The sequence below is a fragment of the Genypterus blacodes genome, unplaced genomic scaffold (assembly GCF_046128005.1).
Source record: "Genypterus blacodes isolate CSIRO-AG114 ecotype Tasmania unplaced genomic scaffold, CSIRO-AGI_Gbla_v1 ptg000258l_1, whole genome shotgun sequence".
Classification (NCBI taxonomy): Eukaryota; Metazoa; Chordata; class Actinopteri; order Ophidiiformes; family Ophidiidae; genus Genypterus; species Genypterus blacodes.
The window spans coordinates 719,631-742,500 of NW_027467051.1; the positions used below are offsets into that span (position 1 = coordinate 719,631).

At 45.6% G+C, this 22,870-nt stretch overlaps 1 protein-coding gene across 2 annotated transcripts in view; it reads left to right on the forward strand.

Annotated features, from left to right (window-relative positions):
• Positions 1-22,870, forward strand: part of trappc9 (trafficking protein particle complex subunit 9) — a 110,524-nt gene that overhangs the window by 31,248 nt on the left and 56,406 nt on the right. For both annotated transcript variants that reach the window (XM_076171580.1, XM_076171581.1), the window contains 3 exons: positions 1,737-1,889; positions 6,834-6,952; positions 20,619-20,761. In XM_076171580.1, coding sequence (XP_076027695.1) covers positions 1,737-1,889; positions 6,834-6,952; positions 20,619-20,761 — 415 coding nt within the window. The remainder of the gene's footprint in view (positions 1-1,736; positions 1,890-6,833; positions 6,953-20,618; positions 20,762-22,870) is intronic.

A 22,870-nucleotide genomic window follows, 5' to 3' on the forward strand; every position in this document is an offset into this window, starting at 1 on the left:
AGCGAGGTATTACAGTAAGACATTAATCCTAGATGTTTCTGCCTAATGCTCAGTCTAACTTTGTGCAAATTCACGCCAGCTGCCAACCCTGTATTGATTTCTTCAATCGGCGACACCCAGACTCCTTTGTTCCCTAATTACTTTTTGACTTAATGTGAAATTTAATGTGCGAGCCCTCCTGAATTTTTAATCTAAGTATTATTTGTAGAATTGTTGCAATTAACAGTTAAACAGCACCTCAAGCTAACGGCTCTTCCCCTCTTCTTATCCCAGCTGATTGTGATTCTATTCCTCGGGCTTTGTGTTCATTTGTCACCGATGCTGACTTTTATACATGCGTCAAACCTTTTCAAATGCAATCCCGCTCCACTTTATTTGGACAGGTAAGATTATTGAGGAAGAGAGAGGAGGAGGTGAGTCACAGCTTGAGAGGATGGAAGCCTGAAAGCGGTCCTGGCAGGGGTTGAAGTAGAGGTTGTTTGGTGTCTGCTCTGAGGGGGCGTTGACGTGATCACCATACACTATCTCTCCAGGAGTCTGGCTCTCTGTTCTTAATACCTCAGATAAGACTGGAAGTATTACCCAGCATCCCCAGGTGTTGTTTCTGTCTGATTCAGCAGCGAGAGCGTAACCACGGCTGCAGTTTCTCTTGGCGTTACAAGGAGAAGTGAATGGCTTGTTTTGTCTTCAACGCCACAACTTTTATTACTTTCCCTCTGTTCTGTTCCCTGTTTTCCCTTTAATTCACTGAAAGGAGCTTCAGGATTATGAATATTGTAAGCAGTGTTATTCCCATCATCTTTATTTATTTATTTATTTATCTAATGAGCCTCTAGCCCCCTTCATGATGCTTTGTGTGCCTGTTCCCAGCCTGTTCCCAGCCTGTTCCCAGCCTGTTCCCAGCCTGTTCCCTGTAAGCAGGAGCGGCTCACCTGTATGGAGGAGCTTTATGCTTTATTCACTCCATGTCTCAGGTGGCAGGGGAGGCGGGCGTAAATGAGACAGATATTTGAGGGCACCCACAGGTTCTTGTAGACAGGGTGACCCGTGGGCTTCTGCTCTAGGAAACAAAACAGCGCCGTAGTAACGCAGCTTTGCTTTACAACGTGAAACATGCTGAGTTTATACCTCCGCCAAGGCAGAGTAAAAGGTATGAAACCGGGTCAGCCTGATGATGGTGCTGTCACAACCACTTTCACAGTTTGACCTTTAACCTTTGAACCCTAACTCATAGAATTAACAATCTTGTTTTCATGGATTCTTCATAAACGCCCATTTTCTGACTAGATTTTCTGCCATTGAGATTAAATTTTTTTTGTATTTCCTCCTACGATTCAATCACCTGTCCCACTTTCACAGAACGTCAGGCCCGAGCTTGATGGATGAAGTCAAATGAGTGTTTGAGTTTCCTCACAGTCTTGTTCTAATAAGACTTAGTGCCTGTGGCTCATCCATCAAAAGTGCTGTGTGTCATGAGTACATTCATCTACTATAACTAAACGTGTTCATGAGCACTCACTATGATGGTGCAGACCTTAACCTTCATCACTTAACATGAAGTCATCAGCTGTAGGGTGTAATCTTACCAGCCTCACTTGGCCGCCTTGTTTCCTTTGTGCTTTCTAATTATTCTCCTCCTCCTCCTCCACCTTGCTTGCTTTCAGAACTGCCTTGTGACTTATTCTGCCAGTTGTTTCTTTTAATTGTATTGTTTTTGTTCCCTTTTCCCCATGTAGAGAAAGTCTTTGGTGACTTCCTGAGCTGGGAGCTGCAGGAAGCTTTGTCTCACCTTCCTCTGCAGTCGGGCAAGGCTGTGACACTGAACGTCAACGTCAAAGTCAAGCTGGACTTCTCGGGTCAGGATCACCTGCTCCAGGACCTCAACGATGGTGAGTGATCACAGAGTTTTACATTCCAGCCCCAGGGAGGTTAGGAGCATCCTCTGCAATTGTGTTGAAATGTTGTAGAATATAAAATATGAAGCGTCTGGAGCTGAATAGCAGCAGGCGGAATACTGTCAATGAAATCTGTTTGAAAATGTGTTTTCTGATGGAACCAACTCCAACCAACCTTCTCCTCTTTTTTTACTTATCTCATTGATCTCTACGATGAGTCATGGAACCTTCTTTAAGGCCGTAAGGTAATGTCTGTGGCTCCTTAGGGAGTCATGTGTACAAATGATCTTGATTTGTAAATCTTACAGTGAGAACACAAATCCAGACATCTCACAGCGTTTGATTTGGTCCGGACTGGAGTTTGATTGGGGCGTTCACATGTCCCCAAATGAAGCGCTCTAGGGGGGTAAAAGCTCCAGGTTTCAGAATAAGAGCTCCAAACGAGCCGTGTCTGAATTCAGCCGAAGATTACAAAGAGAGACGCCTCCTCCATCTCTAATTCACCATCTTCCTTCTTCAGTCTTCCTCATGTATTCATTCTCAGCGGCCTCTCCTGCTGGTCCCTTCTTTAGTTCCTCCCACAGACCTGTTCACCTCGTCACCACACACACACACTGTGGGCTGCCTCATCAGAGCGGCTCTGCCTGGAGTAAAGGATCCACATGTGGCCTGGAATAGTAGAGAAAGTCAACAGAAAGATGCATGTTTTTCTCAGCTCGGCTCCACTCTTCTCCTGAGGTCATTCAAGCCATGCTGCTCTAATGTTTTAATTAGCCCAGCCATGATTGCCCTGAATGGAGAAGATAAGACGTGGTTACTTCTAAGCACGGGCGCTGAACGCAGTCATAAGATGTTTTTATTATACTGCTGGACTCATTCGCATAAACCCTATTGCTTGAAATGTAGATTAGCGGCTTTTCTAATGTATTCCTTAATCACAACATCCTTAAGTCAGATGCACTATAGAACAATTCCACTACTGAATCCTATGAAGGCATGTTAGAGACGGGAAGGAATCTGCATTTAACTAAAGAGTGGGAAGCAGAAACCTTTCTTATTGTGCTGTTGAAGCAAGGTAACACTTAGAACTCTGCTTTCTGTAGTTTGATGTTTTCATTCCAGTTTCTCTTTGTAAATCAAGGCTGTTTTTCTCGGCTACTTCCTTTTCTTAGTTCCATATTTGTGAGATGCTGATCACTTTCCAGCCTGCTTCCTTTCTAATGAGCCACGCTGTAGTTGAACATTATTCATGCTCTCTTCCTCATTTAAGTGTTCCTCATGCAGAAGAAAGGACCTTTGCAATTGTTTCATTCAAATACTAAGTAAGTAGCTCAACCGCTTTTAATTTACGTGTCTCACTGCCTGCAGTAAGACAGCTGACGTTTGCTCTTAATGTATCAGAGAACAAATATACATATGGAGAGGAAATTAATTGTCTGCATCTTTTGGTTGAGCTATTATAAGCAATGCTGCAGGTTCATTGGTGTAATTTACATCCGGAGTGTCAGCGTTGGGTGAAATAGGTGGCGTTTCATGGACTAACTCCAGATGATCAGTGCAGGGAAATGAGTTTAGGGAGGATTCATCAGCACCAGGAGAGGAAGCGCACATCTACACACACTGAGCCGGCCTTTTTCACTTTAACACACAACTACCGCCTTATTTCATTTCACATCATTTTATTTATGTCAGAATTATTATCTGGCTGCTCCAAACCTTCATCTTCATCTTCATCTTACAAATGAAGTTTACAGCGTTCACTGTGTACCTTCATGCATTTTCATTGTGTCACATGAATATTCATCCTCCTGGTGGAAGACGCACGCACACACACACACACACACACACACACACACACACACACACACACACACACACACACACACACACACACACAGCAGCAGGGCTCTGTTGATGCAATCAGTTGTGAATCTTTGTGTCGATCATCTTCCCTCCTCCACCCAGCGTTAAACATAGGCTTCATTTAAATGGATTGGCTGAATGCAAATGTGTGGATAATCCTGAGTGATGTCTGTTCTCTTCCCTCCTCTCTCTGTTCTTCAGTGCCACACTCTGAGGATAAACAGGGGATAAATATTGCCTCACACGTTGTGTATTGTATCACAACCTGCTGGTACATGTATGTAATGTATAACTGTAAGCTCAGATGTGGAGGACAATTACATTATTGAGTTGTGTCCTGAGTCCCACCCTCCAGATTGTTCAGAGGGCTATTAAGGCTGCTCACCCGCTATTTATGCTCCCATAATACAAGCTATTTAAAGATTAGTCTCTATTTATATCTGCCTGGTAGAGAAAATCAATCAATCCATCAGCCTTAACTGTGATGTTGACGAGCTGTTTTTGCAGAAGATGTCCTTTGTGTTCTCGCCGGGTCGGAAGGGACAAATCAGCCAAGGCCGTAGGAACAGGGGACAGGGAACATTCAGAACAGGACCGGCCTCACTGATTTATCCTCCCGGGACTTTGCTTCTCTCTCTCTCTCTCTCTCTCTGCGAGTCCAGCTTCCAGATCACGGCACCGTAACTCAGGCTCAGACAGGAGTGATGTCATCACTCACATGTAATGGGCCTTGACTTACCGCTAGGCTTTATTGTGTTAAATGATGTGAAAGTCGTATCTAATGACGGCGCCTGTGCCTGCGTTGACATTATGCTTTTTGAAGACCCGGCCCAATGCCCCCCCCCAGCACCTCCTCACAATGTCAGTCGCCCTAACAACCAGGGAACAGAATGAAAAGTCCAAATCCTGTGAAAAGACCAAATATCACCTGATGAAACTAAAACATATGGTCTGTGTAGTCAAAGTGGAGCGTCTGTGCCTTTATAGTCCCAGAGAGCCGTTGAGAATAAATATCGTTCTTTTTCTTTAACCGGCTCTGTAAACAAAGCAGGCTGTGGCACCTGGAGATCAGCGCTGTGCCCCGCTGCATCATATCTGTGTCACTGCACAGCTCTCTGTGTGTCTGATTGGAACACGTTTGGCATCTCTAACACGGTTCATCTCTTTTTGAAAAGCTCAACCTTTCCCCTTCTGAACTCTTATGTTTGAAGAGGCGGGTCTGCGTTGGAAACAGGCTGGACGACCACGGAGCTCTGTTGTCAGCTCAGTGGACACTTCTGTTTTTCCTGTGAAGCTCTCTGGCTCAACTTCAAGTGTGAAAAACAGTTTTATCCCAGACATTACTCACTGATATGACAACAGAGCTGTTTAGAGAAGATTGACAGCTGCTCTCTGTCATGAGGAGTCACCACAGACAGAAGGACTCAGTATCATGACTTGGACACTTGAGAGCTTGGTTGTTTCTTGTTGCCTTAAAGCATTCAGTCCACAGGTAATCACTCAGAGATCAGGCTAAGAGATTACAACAAGATTAAACACCAGGATCACTAAACTCTAAGAACATGGCTGAGCCTCTTTGACACAGAGAGGGGAACACACAGACTGAACAGGGAGAGGGGCAATGATGACACTAGGTTGTGGACTCAATCCATTGAATCAAACATTTCTTTATGAACTAAAATGCCTCTTTAACATCTCTGCTCCATGCTTTCGTCTCCTCACACCTAGGCTCTGACTGCAGCTCCTTGTTCTTCACTCTCTTACCTCATTCCCTCAACAAGTTACAATAGATTCACAACCCAGCCCTCATTCTATCATTTACAAAGCGCTAAATGGTCTGGCACCCCGCTATCTTCCATATATACCCACACAGGCTCTTCATATGGCTGCCAGATGATTTAACACTCCCACCCCCCAAGCTGTGAACCCCCCCCCCCCCATACACACCCATGAGTCTCAGCTCTCCCACCATTCAGGTCCAAACTCAAGTCTCTCCTCTCCATTCAACACCTTCATCCTCCCCATCCCCACTTGTCTTCATTAAAACTGGACTAGTTTCCTCCACACACACACACACACACACACACACTCATTTCCCCCTAACCCAGCTAAGAAACCTCCTAATCTAACATGAATAATTAATGCAGTTATACATACACAAGACTGATGATATTGGTCAGCAGCATGATTTATCAGTAATTAGCATATTAATTATTGGGCCGTGTAAGACATTCATTTCTGCTCTTCCATTAAGAGTTCAGTCAGTAAGAAATACACTGCACCTTCACAAATGATGCTGCCGGTTCAGACGGCGGTGGAAATGTCACTCACATCTTTTTAATGCTGGGTTATTGACAAAATTGCACCCTTTTGCATTTTTCATAATTAGAGTTAAAAGCTACTGAGTCACGCAGTTTAATACACAAATTCTGTCAAATAGCAGCCACAGAATTAAACAAAGAAAAGCTCTCAGAATGCTTAGAGTTTTTCCTCCGTCTCCACCTGTGTGTGTGTGTGTGTGTGTGTGTGTGCGCTGTGGACCCTCACTCCGGAGCTGAAGCCGAGCCTGCCAAGCAATTTGGGCTGAGAGGGGGCGAGATTGCTGGGCTTTTCATCCCACTGACGTCAGAGAGTGATGTGACTCTGTGTACGTCAGAGAGTGGGAGTGCTGGGACTCATTTTTCAGTTTTGTCTGAATGAGTTGAAAGCAGCAGCAGCCTGTGGTGGTTCCTGCTCCAGCCCCTGCTACGCTTCTCTCAGGGAAATGTTGATTTCTTTAAAGGAAATGGAAAATAAATGGAAGACTTTCAATCATTCAGTCATTACTTTGCCAGTTTCCTCCAATGACAAAGGACTTACTAATAACATATCTGTATTTCAGGGAGGATGTATAAGATCAAAACATTGTAGCATACTAGCTCCTTCCTTGATTGCATCTTAAGACAGTGGAGATTCTTGATGCTCTGTAAAGGGGAGAGTCATTTAGTCTCAAAGTCGTATGCCAATGTTGTGTCAGCCGTTGTTGCCTCCTGGTTTTCCCCTCTGCTGACTTGTGTTCCTGCTCTGTCTCTTTAGATGGCCTCAGTGTGACAGGCTTGCCAATATCCAGTCCGCTTCGTCAAGTCCTCAAACCCCGGGCTGAGGCCAAGACTGTCAGCAGTGAGTCTGGGAGGACAGAGTACAGTCACATTAAGGTGAGTCGTCAACAACAACAACAACAACAACAGTAAACAAACCAAACCCTGGATCAAGAGAACGCTGCTCTCCACCGTCCTTTGTGTACCGCTGCTGCTCAGATGTGCCTTTTTAACAAAGCTCCGGCTCTTTAAACAAGCCTGCACAAACCTTTCATTCAGCCGCTGTCTCACCTTCGGCTGCAGGTGGATTCTGCTCCTTGAATCGGGGGCTAGAAGCTTAAACATGAGCAGAAATGAGAAGGCCAAAGGAAAACAATGGAAGAGTGTGGTGTTTACATGCGCTCAATGATTAGGATTCCATTATTCTCTCATTCTACATGATGTGTTCCTCAATGGGAGCATGAAGGGAGTCCGCCAAACCTCTATTGTAGATCTGTTACTCTTAGTTTGTTGATTTATGCAGATTTCACTCTAATTGTGGCGTTTATGTGAGGCTTAAAACAGCTATTAAGTTTTATCTGGGCTCATATTTTAGTAATGACTTGCCTTCTTGCTCATTCTACCTTCTGTTCTAGTAGCTTCTTAAACCCCCAGTAGTCCAGCTCCTGTGGCCCCCATGTGAGTGTAGTGAGTCACTCTGTCAGCTGTTTCTGCCTCCGCTTCAGTCGAGCTCCGTTTGCTTCACGAGCCAGCGTTTTTGCATGGTCTCTCTCTATTGTTGCTGGTGAGGTGGTGTGCAGGTCGTTATCCTGTGTGAGTTCATCCCTGTGTGTGTCTGACCTCCTCACAATACAGTCAGTTCACTTAGTGTTACTATCAACAGCTCCATGTCTGCCCAAGTAGAGACAGAGTGGAATCAGATTGACTGGCAGCTCTGAGTTTAACAGCAGAGGATGAGGTTAAAGCCTGGGTACAACAGAGCTGTGCAGATCAATTACTCTGGGATTCTTCTCTTGTTGCTTTTGTTTTCTAGAGACTTGGCTCATCTTAAATCGAGGCTAAACACTTTCTCTATATTTGACTGTGAATATATACAGGAATGGCATTTTCAACTTCTTTCAGCTCGACACAGTTAAATGGTTTAGAATCGCTTTAGAAACAGTTTGTACTGATATAACACGATTCAGAATCAGAATCTGTGCTCCTGTTAAGCCTTTAGTCTTTGTTGCTTGCCTACACCTGATCTTACCTGTGGACGTCTGAGTGCTGAGGACAGTAATGAGCACAGGAGGAGTCCACGTGTTTATCTCCCTGACCTTTACTCTCTCAGGCTCGCTTTCTCTTTTTCACCTCCCAACAAAGTGTGACTGACTGAGTATGAAAACTGAGTCCTCTGTCAGGGATCTGGATGGATCCGCCTCAGGGGATGGATGGATCTTAGTGATTATTGACAGGTTTTCTCCATGACTCATCCCAAGGAGAATGGAGGCACTTTCAAAGCTTGGTTTCTCTGACATTGGTTGCGTTCCTCGCGCTTTAACTAACTGCTTCTGCTGCTCACACGCACAATGTTGTCATGTCTGTGTGTGTGTGTGTGTGGCAGAAACAGCAGCTGCAGCAGAGCTTAATGAATAAAGATTTGGGGCGCCGGCTTCATCCGTCAGGCACTTACTGTAAATGAGGAGTGACTTGAGTGACAGCCAGGGAGGGAGAGAGAGAGAGAGAGAGAGAGAGAGAGCAGGAGAGCTAATCCCACCTTTGTGAATGTGCATGATGTGCCGTGTGATGCTGCAGGCTGGTGTGCAGTCCCGTTCGCTCTCCTCCTCCCTTTGAAGCTATCTTCACTGGACAGATGGCATCAGACACGAGGGGGAGAGACGATACAAAAACAGGGAGGAACAACACGCATCCTCCCCATTATCTTCAGAAAACAATCTGTCTGGGCTGATGTGTGTGTGTGTGGCTGCAGACAGTGATTCATGCCACATCACTGCTGTAGACACTTTGTGCTGTGAGCAGAGGCAGCAGTTGAAGCTCCTCCCCTGATGTCCCACAGCAACAGGAGGTGGTGGAGGACGAGGTCGTCGTCTTGGAATGCTCAATTTTCTACCTGACTTGCACCTCTCAACTCCAGCCAAATATGAAATGAAGCGGTGCTATTTGAAGTCTCCATTTGCAGGATATTAGTGTGGAGGTGTCGGAGCTGTATCTGGCTCTCTGAGTGGCTGTGGGACTCTTTTCATCTTTCATTAGGTTTAACGTGTAACCCTCACAAATCGAGGTTGTTACCGTGGGTACAAACTTTTTCTCCGGAGAATACCTAAGAATCAACCACCATGTATTCCTAAATGCTTGCTTTTCATACCAGACAAGGCTCCTTCAAAATAAGAGCCCGTGTTTAACAGATAATGGGCTCACCTGCTCATCTTAGCTCTGATGTTCAGGCTCTAATAGATATCTGACAATGTCTTACCTTCTATTATCAAACTCATAGCAAATCATCTAATATAGTAGATGATCTGCAATTGCCATCATTTATAGTAGCACTGTTGTTCAATTTATTCTCCCATTCAGACTGCAGCAGTAATGAATGGTAATCATGTCTTCTGGACTGAAGTCAAATATGAGCCATCTCCAAGTCAACCACAATAATTAGTTTGTTGCCGATGCCGATTTACTGAGCCTGGGCGGTTTGATGCCACGCCTGCTGCTGTGACCGGCAATTATGTTTTGCAGACTACAGCCATGAATTATGTAACAGAGATGAAGAAGAAGAAGAAGAAGAGGAGTCCACGCATCTTTCTGTCTTTATTTAGATTTAGCTCTTTAGTTTCAGATGACAGGTGTTTCATATCCTGCTCTCTGCTGCTGAATAGAAGAAGGGACATCCTGGAGCTTTCAAAATAAAGGTTTATCATAAATGATATGCATAGAAAATAAGATGTGTGTGTTTGAGGTTGATGATGATTGATATTCCAGTTGAATTCTTCTAATTTAGAGAAATGCAGCCGTTACAATAATGCAACTGTGATGGTTGAAGTTCTCCTGTCCATGGGCTTTGTTTGTTTCCTGCTTACTCTAAAGGAAAGGCGGCGTGTAGAGTAAATTCATCATTTGCAGTATTTGTTTCAGAAAATGTACAACGGCTTGATTTGTGACAAAGCCATCGTATCAGGAAATGATAGAAAAAAAGTAATTTACCATATAAGAGATATTAAGCATGCAACAGTCAAACACAAACACACTCCGTTTGGACATGTGTGTGTGTGTGTGTGTGTGTGTCAGTGATGGAGAGTGTGGCCGTGCTTCTGTGTAGTGAGAGGGAAGCAGGCATCCAGATAAGCCACACACACACACAGGCACAGATGGAAAAAGCGAGTGATGTGAGGGGGTGGAGTGTGTGTGTGTGTGTGTGTGAGGGGTGGGGGTGTGCTGGGGTGGGCAGAGCTTCTTCAGGGCTAATCAAATCCAGTGGAGACAGAAGCGGTGTCGGCTGCCTGCCTGCCTGCCAGCCTGGTGTCTATTTTTAGCCGCCCAGCCCGGCTGAAGGCAGTGCGGCTCTCTGCACAGATCCAGATCCAGGCTCATGATAAAGATATTTATAACTGCCACAGTTGTCTGTCTGAGTGTGAAACTCCGGCTGAACCAAATGAGTTTCTGTTTTTAATTGGGGATTTAGAGAACAAATAGGGAATAGAATCCAATCTTTCCTCATTTTCTCTCCTCTTTCCCCGTTACACTGCATATCTGTAGAGATCCAGAGTAGATGTGAAGCCACACATCAACATGCTCAGGTCTGAAGCTATTTTATGCAGACAATCCATACATTCTCCATTTTCACTGCTTTATTAAAAACCCCTGGAATGAAACCTTTCTAGATTTTCAGGAAAGCATTTTTGAAACGATATGGGCAACAATGGAATATGAGATACTATGACTGCCACCCATGCAGTGCTTTCTAGTATCGGCATGAAGAGTACCGGGACTGATTAATGCATCCACGCTACTTTGCAAAGGTTTCAAATCTCTGTCCACTTGTGTTTCTCCTTCCTGATGTCCCTCCTTGTCTGGGGGACAAAGCAGCTTCCTGTGCACTTGGGGTTGAAACATTTTACCTTAATTAATAGTAATGTCTTCACAGGGGCCACACAGGCACAAGTGCACTCAGTAACAAACCCAACCCTGTCAGTCTGTGTCTACCTTTATGTTCAGTTATGTGTTATGGTACAATCGTCATCAGGGATCCTGCTCTGCACACGCACACACACACACACACACACGCACACGCATACACAGCCCCCACCTCCACATTCAATGTCTGTAAGCGGACAATTGTATTCCTCCAACCTGTTTCATCTCCTCACTGTTGCTGAGTGTTTCATTCTCCTTCCTAATAGCTGCCAGCCATAAACAAGCCTCACCGATTGTGCTTTGATACTGTAGTAACTTAGCTGATGTACTGTGACTGTCAATTGTTTTGAGACGCCTCTGGGCTTTGCTGTAGCCCCCCTGCCCCCCTCCTCCCCCCGCCCTCTCTCTCTTCCCTTTATCTGCATAGGGTGGCCTGTTATCTTCAGGTGAGGATGCAGAGACATGAAGCCCATCTCTCTGTGTGTTGATGCATAAAGGCAGGGAGCAGGAGTGAGGAGGAGGATGGAGGCAGTTTGCTGTGGGAGACGTGTCGTCGAGAAGCAGCAGTGATTTTCTCAGGCGATCCAGAGGGATTTGTGCTGGGTCACATGTTGTTGTTTTTGTGTGGATCATTTGAGAAGAGATTCTCTGCAGTTGAAGTCTCAGCGGAGTCCACATCTGCTTCAATTCCCCCTCCTATCATTCTTCAGCAGCGATGCAGTAAAGGTCTGCTGGCTCCTCCGTGCCCCAGGTACTAGTTTGAGAAGCCCTAATGTGATTATGGACTTCATTCTTTTTCAGTCTCGCCTCTGCAGCGACGGCAGCAGAGTTTATAATTCAATCCTTTGCATTTTCTTTCCGCAAAAGGCCGGCAAATGTTTACTGATGTCATGTACAAGACTGTGCAGCACCGGCTAACTGCTGGTTATTAATAACTCCTAACATCAAACCTTCCAGACTCTTTTTGATGAGTTCCTTGATGTTCTGTGAGATCCTGAGAGACCCCAAGCCTTTCTGACACTCACACAAGCATTGGCAAGCTAGTGGCAGAACACAGAACACACTCTCCCCCTCCTCTCCTCTGGGCCGTGGCCTCGTGGTTCCCCTCCTCCTGCTGCATGATGGCCTCGCAGCAGAGACAGAGAAGTAGCGTAGGCACCATGGATCACGTCCCTGATGACCTGTCACTGTGCCATCACAGCTAACGGCATGATTTGCCACCTCAGGCTTCCTTTCTGTTACTGTTGGCCACAAATGATCTGGTTCATTAAGACCCTGACCCCCGGGCCTGACAGAGTTTTGTATTCGTCTTCCTAATTACCGTTCATGTAAAATGCAGACTTTGTGCTGCCTGAGCTCCCAGGCAGCTTTTTATGAGCTCTGGCACGACGCTCTGTGGAGAGCAACAGTTGGTCCTCTTGTTTGCCTTATGGCCGTTTAGAAGGCGGGGAGAGATTTAGAGATATTTACAAATCTGTCCAAGTTGAAAGGGTTAGAGGATATTAGAATTGTCTTTTTCAGTAGCTTGAATTTTGAATCTGTTCTTTGAAAAACTTAAATGTAGGAAAGAGAAACAGGAACATGGTGCTGAGGTTCAGACGTCCAAGAAGCTTTGTGTTATTTTAGTAGAACATCTGTGAATTATTGAGTCAGAGTTGAATTCCAACTGCTACATTTTGCAACATACTGTGTATTAATATATACAGTATATATACTAAACTGAGCTTTTGTATAAAAACAGAAGGTTGATGCTGTTTCCTCCCTTCTGTTTGTGTGTGTGGATGTTCTCTCTGTGTGTGTGTCTCCTGCTGGTGTGTGCCTGTGATGTGATGTGATGTGGGCCCCTTTGGTAAATGAGTATAGAATCAAGCATTCCATCATGCTGACTGGGCTTTAGGTCATGCGTGAAATGCAGTGAACCCGGCCAAGCGTGGCTCTATGCGCTGCCAAAGACTGCCAATGATGATCAGATCCCCTCCAGCTGCATCCATACTGTCCCTGTCCGCACAATACACATGTTCTCCTCACGTACCTGCCTCTTCAAACGCCAGGTGTGTGTTTTGGTATTTGACTTTGCTTTACGAAAACCAGTTCTGCTCAGATCTCTCTCCTATCCAATTAAGCACAGACCTCTTCCCCCCCATGTACAGAGTTGCCTTCCTGCCTGTGTGGTTGCCTGGCTGCCTCTCTCTGTACAGTGAGAACAGCAGGAGGGCACACGGGGGATTTAAGGCCCCGGCTCAGGACTGCAGGGTTGCATAAAAGAGCAGCCGCCTCGTGTCTGAGGCACCATGGCTCTCTCTGTTTACCTCTGATCACACATGAGCAGAGAAAGCAGCGTGTGTGCGTGTGCGTGTGCATGTGCATGTGCGTGTGCGTGTGTGTGTGTGTGTGTGTGTGTGTGTGTGTGTGGTGGGGGGGGGGCTGTCCTCATCTTGGACAGATGCCACTTTCCCTTGACAAAATGGATGCGAGAAGCTGCGCTGCCATGATTCATCCTCTCTCCTTCCTCCCCCCCTCCCTCACTCACAGCAGATAATCCAATTGCGGCAACTATAATTGAATTAGTCAACACTCACAAGAGAAATCTAATTACTTTGGATGAAATGGTTCTTTTATTATAAGAATTCACAGGAAGTATTTACGCCACTGGAGCTCAGACACCTGGGTGACCACTGTATGGCAGCACATCAACCAACAACAGGCTTTAGCATGTGCTCAGTTTGACTACAACATGCAAATCCAAAGCTCATGACAGGCCCATGACATCATTACTGTATTATAATATTGTGTGTGTGTGTGTGTGTGTGTGTGTGTGTGTGTGTGTGTGTGTGTGTGTGTGTGTGTGTGTGTGTGTGTGTGTGTGTGTGTGTGTGTGTGTGTGTGTGTGTGTGTGTGTGTGTGTGTGTGTGTGTGTGTGTGTGTGTGTGTGTGTGTGAGTGTGTGAGAGAGTGTGTGTGGTCACCTGTTCTGCTTCTGGTCTCGTCTGGATTTGTCCAGCCCCAGATTCTCCGGTCAGACACTTTGGCCTCTTCTAAACGTGTGACTGCTCTCCCTGCTCCAGCCCAGCTCTCCTCCTCCTCCTCCTCCTCCTCTACCTTCCTCCCTCCAGCCACCTCTACTGTATAATTACCTGCCAGGGGTGTTGGGATGGCTTTTTTTAATCTTTTAATGATTTTTGTCTTGCTTTAATTGAAAGTGTCTCTTTTCTTTAGACACTCTATGGACTTATTGATCCTCAGGTTTTGATGCCCAATCAGCATGAAGTCCCCAGCTGTGTGTTATATCTCATACTGCTCCTCAGTATTGACAGGAGTAACAGGGTTTGGTAGTTTGTGTCTAAAGAATAAGTGTGAGCATCACACAACCTGGAGAGACACTGCTGCAGCCTGCTGTCCTCCTCTCACTGCTCTCCACCGTGACAATTAGATTACCTGTCTAATCTCTACTAGGCCTGCTTGTGGGTGTGAGTTTGACAGTAAGGGGGGGGAACGGTAAAGCTCTTTATTTTGTGGCAACATTATTATTCCTCTCTCGTGTCCGTAACACCTTAGGAACATGCCTTAACCTATGTCTGCACACGTGTCTCACAGGTTGCCCGCCCGCTCTTTAAAATGTCTCCAAATGTCTAATTGCTCCATCAGAGACACACCCTAACAGTGAGGGGTGCAGAGTGTGACATTCTAAACGCTGTGGGCAGAAATGTCAGGATCATTAAATGCGGCTCGGGGCCGTCGCTGATAGGGGGGTTTGGAGTGAGAAGAATAGCTGGAGCGAATGTTCCATGGCCTCGTAAAGTTATTTGCTTTTCCTCGCCCCTTCCCTAGAAAACTTCCCATGCTCTTGTCAGTCGTCAGCTATTTTGGTCTTCAGGAAACCTGGTTGTTACCCAACAGTTTTAATGCTGTAACCCCCATCAGCTGTCACTTCAACCCAGGCTTAGTCACACAACACCCTCGCTCCCCATCGCACAGAGATTTCTGCTAAGTCATTGCACTCTGCGACTGATGGAGTGAACTGTTCTCTGCCTGTTTGTCTAATGAATCACCAGCAGCCAATGAGAGCAGCAGGAACCCAAAATACCAATCCGTCTCCAGCCTCTCTCCTGATACATAAACAAGTAAATGATGCACATAGACACAGAACCAGGAGAAGGTGGAGCCTGGTCAGCGTAGCATGGAAGGCTGACAGTGACCTCGCTTGCTCTTATTGTTAGAAGCATGTTGAGTCAAGTGTGTGTGCGTCTCGGACTGTCACAAGACTCCAGTAATGAAAAGGAGCACTGAAATACATTTTGCTGTACTACTGTTTCTCCAATTATCTGAGGAGCCGGGAGACAACTTAGTCCTGCTCAATCATCTGTGTTAACCCTCCGTGCTGGAGCTCGGCCATCATGGAGAGCCACACTGAGGTTCTTGTCTGTCTAACTTCTCCTTCCCGTGGAGGCAAGTTGAAGCCCTGGGGTGCTTCATTGATTGGCTGGTTGATTGACAGGCCGCTGCACATATGAGCGTCAGTCCCGGCGCTTCTCCAAATGGCCGTACTGCATCCGAATGCCCCGGAGACATTTCTCTATTTCTTCTGGCGCTGCAGAAGCTGAGGCCACCAGGCAGCTAAATGGATCCACACACTGATGGCAAAGCGCCTCTGCCCCACACAGACGCAGCACAGGCAGGGTTCAAGTCTCATTAGAAGGACAATTAAGCACACAGACTGTAATGTCATCACATCATCACTGTGACCCTCTGACTAGCTGCCATGGAACAACACGCCAACACAGGAAACGTAGAAGAAGACCGTGTTGAGCATACAGGACGTGATACTTACCAGAATGAATGTTTTCTTTTCCTGGATAAGGTTGAAGAACAAATTTGAACCACACAGAGAAATTGATGTTGCGTGTGTGCGTGTGTGTGTGTGTGTGTCTCCCGTTATTGGGTTCTTTTCCGCCATTCCAATTTGTCTGTCTGCAGGAAGATAATGATGTTTCACACCGCTGCCTTTTTACCGCCGCTTGTGCCTAGATTGTGGAAATCATGTTGTGAGAATCGATCTATCTATTCTATTTATTGTTTGCAATTATGAGTGTCATGTAAGTGCTGCAGAGACTCCTTTAACCACGCGTAAGGGTCCTTTTCCAGAAAGACAATGGAAGAGTGACTGGGTACTGGTAAGAAAGCCTTTAGTAAGAAGAAAGTGATTGGAGGTCTTTACTGGTCTGTAGAGTTTAGACCAAGTCTACTGGGCCGAGGTCAGGGTCTAGCAGAAAGAGTAAGCACTTTGTCTCTAGAGCCAGGACACATTTATCATCTTCCTCCTCTTAAGACTTTGGTTCAACCAGTACATTCACACACACATTACACTCTACTCTAATAGAAGCGATTCACCAATGTTTAGAAGATCATACCAACTTTTTAATTGGGTCAGAGCAAGTATTGTGCCGCAAGTTATGCATCTAGCGTAGAAACACGTCCGTCTTCATGCTTTTGCTTTCATCACAGTAAAGACAAAGACAACACTATGTAACGTAGTGACTGAGGAGCTTGTTTCTGAATGAGGGAACATGGTAGCATGAAGCCGTTTGCCCTTATAGACCTCTTATTCCATCGAGTATGTAAACAGTAACTCAATCGGTGCGACCCCTTAGTCTCAAGACGGCGTGGAAATCTGACGGAAAGACGCTCAGAGGCTGTGCTGAGGAGATTGTTTTGTAAGGATCCTCGTTCCCTCAAGTGGATAACGAAAGCTTAAAAATACCTCAGCTGGAACTATCGCCTTGGTGCCAACATTTACCAAAGCGTGCAGCGTTTGTGCTGGGTTTTTTTTTTGGAGCTGTTGCTCTGTCTACCTGTCATGGTGATGGACTCTATCTAATAATCCTGTCAGGAAACACGCTGCCACGCCATCATCTCCTCACTAACATGTGGCAGGATAGTCACTAAGGTTTCATTCAGTCTGTGCAGAACTGGCAATATCCTAGACGTTCAGAAATCTCCTCTTACTCAGATCTCTGTGCTGAGAGGAGCTGTGTCAGGTCGTATAGCCCAGGATAACACTGATGTGTGTGTGTTTAGGATAACAATGACTCATAGGATATTGATAATGTTGCAGCCTGACGATGGGACGCACAACCAAAACACAAACTACACTCAGAGTTCACTTTGATGTAGTGCTAGAGAGACTAACACGTCGGCCAATTCCACCTTTGCTGCCCCTGTAGACAAGTCCAAGTAATATAATGATGGGCCTGAGAACTGTAAGATCAGAGGGTTTCCCAGTTTAACAACAAACCAATGAACCACAAGGTACACAAGGTCCAGTGGCAGTGTTTAAGTATCGGCCATGCACACCTGACTGAGGGCTGACTCATCTCAAGGGCAGCATTGTTGTTGGATAAATAACGGTCGGTGGAGGAAGAGCAATTAACCTGTGTAGCAAAAAGTAGATTGCAGCGTGATGTAGAGCTGGACCTGTGTTCCCACGCCTGCATCCTCTGTTAACATCTTGACACTGAGATATTGCAGGTTATCAGGCCTGGAGGAGAAGAGTCTCTCTCTCTGGGGTAACTCTGTAGAGAAGTGAGTGACTGCTGGTCCTTAGAGTAAAGTTGTTAGGAGATGATCTGCCTGCCTGGAGTCACTTCTTGGGCCATATTCATAAAAGGTAGCTTGAGCTTTAAGGTCACATTTAGGCCCAGGACCATCAGACTAATGTTTTCTCTCTTCATTCATTCATAATAGTTGGCTCCTCTCCCTCCTGTGAGATCTCTCTGTACTGGGACTCTGCAGCGTCTCCACACTTTAGTCTTCTTCACATTTGGTCTCTCGTCTCTCCACAGCTTTTGCCAGTGGAGCTGTTGTCTTTTACACGTTCCCACATTGTCACATCCTGCTACTGCCACTACCTCCCTATGACCTCGTGCTTAAATTTAGCCTGGCTTTGGCGAGAAAACAGGCATTACCTCATTCACAAGTTGATCTGATTGGCTGCAGCGTGGATGCAGATAACAGGAGAGCGACGATGGGACCGCAGCTCGCTCATCAAAGTAGACTTTCACCAAAATGCCCTCATTGGCTGAAAATCCCCCAAATTAATGGGAAATATATGCTAAAAAAAAACCTTTTTGTAGTTTTACAAAACCACTCTGCCTTCTCTAATCCAGACTCTCCTTGTGATAAGCATCTTCTGTTTCTGTTTAAAGCAAAGCAGACAAAGTCATTTCATCTTTCCAGGGTAAGCATGGGGTGGAAAGATGGCCCCAGTATTTTCTCACACTGCTACATTATCTCAAGGTTGTGGAGCGGAGTAAAGGAGGACATTGGCCATTATCCTTGTGACAGTATTATGGGAGAGCTTCTCCTGAGGGTGAGTGAGCGTGTGTTAGACAATCATGTCCTTCTCTAAGCCCCGCTGTGGCACTGAGTCATCTACACTCTTCTTTTATTGCAAGCATTTAAAGCTAAATCAGCTTCAATGACAACCTTGGAAATATACAGCCTACACCTAATAATAATGTAAGAATAACACAGATAATGATAAACACTTAGGTCTACAGGGGGCAGTGTTTGATGCTGTGTGAGGAGAGGAGTGTGTGTCCACCTGAAGATGCTTCATCAACTTACAGCAAAACAAAGAAACAACCAATTCATCCTCCTATTACATCACCGTTTCCTTCTTAGCTTATAGACTCCCATACATCCAAACTCTTCATTTTGGGATTTGCTGGATTGTTGTAAACCATGTAAATATGCAAATCTCTGCCTTTTAATCTTGGAGTGCAGGCTGAAGTGCTGTGCGTGCCTGTGTGAGGATCATGCGTGTGTATGCATGTGTGTGTGTGTGTGTGTGTGCGTGTGTGTGTGTGTGTGTGAGCAGGTATGCTGAGGCTGCGTGTTGCTGCTGCTGCTGCTCTATTCTTAATACAGTCAGCTCATTACAACACAGGCTATTTTTAGCACAGAGTGATGGAAATAGAGCTGCAGGCACGGGGAGAATCAGAGGGAGGAGGAGCTCTGGGTCTGCACTCATCTGGAAGGGAAACAGGCCGCGCGGTCGCTGATTTCCAGACTCGCCGAGACAAAAGGATCCTTTAAAAGGAGCAGGCTCGGCCCGTCGGTACCACAGGAGGTGTTGGTAATGTTCTGTCCCCCTCGCAGATGAACGGGGGCGGAGAGAAAACAATACAAACGCATAGGAATTCACTTCTAATAGCTTCTTCACACCAGTGGCGTGTATTGTATTGTTTTCATTCAGATTGTGTTGAGGCTGTTGATGTTGTAAAGCTTCAGTAAACACACGCCTGATGGAGAGGCTTTGTCACATCAGTGTCATCATTATTTCAGGATTACTGCACACTTTCTTTGGGAGTGTGTAGTCACTCTGTGCCCGACGCTGACTGGCTCCCTTGTTTCCTTTTATAAAGAAGATTAAAGTAGAGAAACTGGACAGAAGTCCCTTTAGAAAGGGGTTTGAAGTTTCCTTTATTTTCTCTGTCATGAATGAAGTCTTCCTCCTCTGAAAATGGCCGTGCAGTCGACATCAGATGCTTTAAGTTGTGTTATATTTGACTATATATCTCTATATTCCAAATAAGGAGAAACTGTATAAGGTGTAGATGTTTAGAATGGAATTTATAGCAACAAGATGTAGTAAAGTATAATGAGGAGGTGTAAAGGTAATGGCATTAAACTGTGATGAGATGAGGGAGCAGAGAATAGAAACATAACCTAACACAGTAGATATAGTGTGTATAGTTTGACAGTGGTGGTTGTTCTATGATGATTCTAATTGAATGCCTTGCTCGTCTCGTCTCCTTGCTCCTTGTGTCTCGCTCCTATCACTAGCTTGTAATAGGCAAGACGTCTAGCCAGCAGGCTTCTTCTTCTACTTCAGCTCTCTGCTCCAACAATGGAGCGGGAGGGAGGGAGGGAGGGAGGGGAGAGGGAGGGGGGGAAAGAGTAAAAAGAATCAAAGAATCAGTGAAATGTGTTCCAGAAAGGCCCAGCCAGTGTCTCCATCAGCACTCTGGTGAAAGCAGAGGAACCCTGAACGCTCCCTTTACCTGGCTGCGGCCGGCCCATCGCCTGACTCAGCTCCCGCTCTCTGGCCATAAACTGCCACTTTTAATTTCCCTATCCTTCGCCCACTTGGCTGCTTGTCCTCTGCCCCCTCCTCCTCTCAGTGCCTCTGAACGCTACTGTGTGTGTCCACTTCCCTCCTCGCGGTGGACCGAGGCCAGCGCGGCCCACCTAATGCATCCGCCCACTCTGCTATCTCATCTCGTTTAGTTGCGGACAGAGCGAGTGGAGAGCAGAGCCACTGACCGCGCTGAGCCTGACTCTGATCAGCATTTCTCACCATTACTCTTCCATCTCATTAAACAGGACAATAGCCTCGCACTGATGCCTTCATTAGTTCACCTCGATGAGCTTTGATTCATGGGTTTCTAAGACGGAGCAGTTTGGCTGATTGCTGTCACCTCTCCCCCCCCAATCAGGCTCAGTCTTCCATGCAGATGTTTCATAGTAACCCTGGTTGAAGCTGAGCACAACACCAGGGTCCTTTACTCCTCTCAGTGTCTGAATCCTCTGGTATATTTGAGTGAACTATGAAAGCAGTGAATGTGTGTGTGTTCTCCTTTTCCCTTTTGTAGACTTTGGAGGCAGTGCTGAACTTCAAGTATTCAGGTGGAGCAGGCAAAGTGGAGGGCTACTACAGGGAGCTGTCTTTGGGCATCCATCTTGATATCGAGCCGTCCATCTTCTACACCAGAGTCAGCACCCTGCCTGCCACCAGGTGAGACACAGACAAGGACACTGCTCCAACTAACACTAACTAAAGCCTCCTCTTCTTTTGTCTGTGGCAAGTAAAGCCAACATATCAAGCATAGAAGTGGAAAGATCATTCATGTTTACTTGCACCAGAGTGTTTTTGTTTCTGTTTGCTGCTTTGGAGCTCAGCCACAAACTGAACACCACTTTGTTTGGTTTGCATTCAAGTATTTTAAAATCTACACACACACACACATCTGAAAGAGTCCTAAGTGGCTGCTAGAGCTGCTTCACTCTGACTGCACACTTCATTCATATGGAATGTGAGTAATGCTATGAGACGACCCAGATATATGTGTGGCAATGAATCTGTTTGATCTATAAACCCACACAGTTCATTTGATCTCTGATGATTTGAATGGAAAGTTTGGATCTGCATCTATCCTTGATATCTGATCACACACACACACACACACACACACACACACACACACACACACACACATGCACATACTCACACACACACACACATGCACATACTCACACATACACACACACACACACACACACACACACACACACACACACACACACACACACACACACGTGTCTTTTATGTAGGACACACCTGTTCAATAATGTGCCGGTGATAGAAAAGTGTGTGTTAATGAGGTAACTTTTATTAATGAGGTTGAATTGCCAAAGCACTCAGTGAGTCTGACACTCTGACTCTGTTCTCTATGAAATACCTTCAGTCATTAATGAGTTTATTAATTCATTCATCATTTTCGCACTGAAACCGTGATATTGTTGTCTATGTTATTTGTCTATCCAAGGTTTCTGTCATGGCTCTGAGGTTATATGTGCCATAGTATCTGACCCTACATGTAGATCATGGTAAGAGTCAAAGTATAAGCTTCATGTAAAGCCAGCTGATGTCTCAGCTCATCTCTCCTTAGAGGATAAGAAACAATACAACGTAACACTGCCACTCTGGTTCCCTTCATTGGGGTCAGACTGAAGCCTGGCCTGATGGCACAGTAGCCACTCGTCACTCGTTGCCTCATCGTAACTACAATCTAACCACAACCCTGTTATTCTGACAATATTACCATCAAATGACGTAGGAATCGTAAATTCACCAGATAATGGCAGATGGAATGGGGAGTGTAAAGATTCTCTCCTCTCCTGATCCCCCCACACACACACACACACACACACACACACACACACTCACCTCCTCACCTCTTGTGGAACAGAACCCAGGCAGAGGAGAGGGCTCATAGCCCAGGTGAATCATCAGGTGAATCATTAGCTGTAATAACATCTTCAGTTGAACCCGTCTATCTTGATTGGACACTGATAGATACGCTACACCGGCTGCTCCGTCGTCACCATCATCCTGTCATCACAATCCTCCCCTTCCTCCTAACCCCCGTGCAGCTCTTCCTGTATTCCTTCTGTAATCACGCTGACACATCTGCAGATTGGATCTGTCGCCTCCTAACACCATCTCAAGCACTTTCAAATGCTTCTGTTTCATTTCTACTTCATCACAGTGGGAGAATCCACCGTTTCTACACAGATCAAAGGCTCGGGTTTGTGTTTAAAGGGATGTGAGCTAAGAGAGTCCTGGCAGCCTCACAGTTGCGGCCTGGAAGTGACTCACACTTAGAGGAAGACTCCCTGAACATAGATGAAGCTCTCACACTGTGCAGCTCTGAACACGCAGAACTGAGGTGTATTTAGATTTAATGTCACTTAAGTAAGGTAATACACCTAAGTACACCAAGTATGAAAGATAGATGGAGTGCTACATTCACACACACACACACACACACACACACACACACACACACACACACACACACAGTTATAAAGACATTTGGCTTTAAACACGATTAATCAGAATGAGTACTTTAACTTTTGAAGACATTTTCTCTGCTCAAACTTCCGCACAGATAAGGATGCAGGACTTTGTGTTATCTCTCTCTGCTTTCGCCCAAACAGAGGAGAGGAAATCACAGAGATACGGGCCAGTTTTACACTTTTAAGAGGCTGCACAAATCAAATGTTTACATCTTTACCCTGTACACAGAAATTCAAGGTCTCTATGGACGTTCCTCTCTAAATG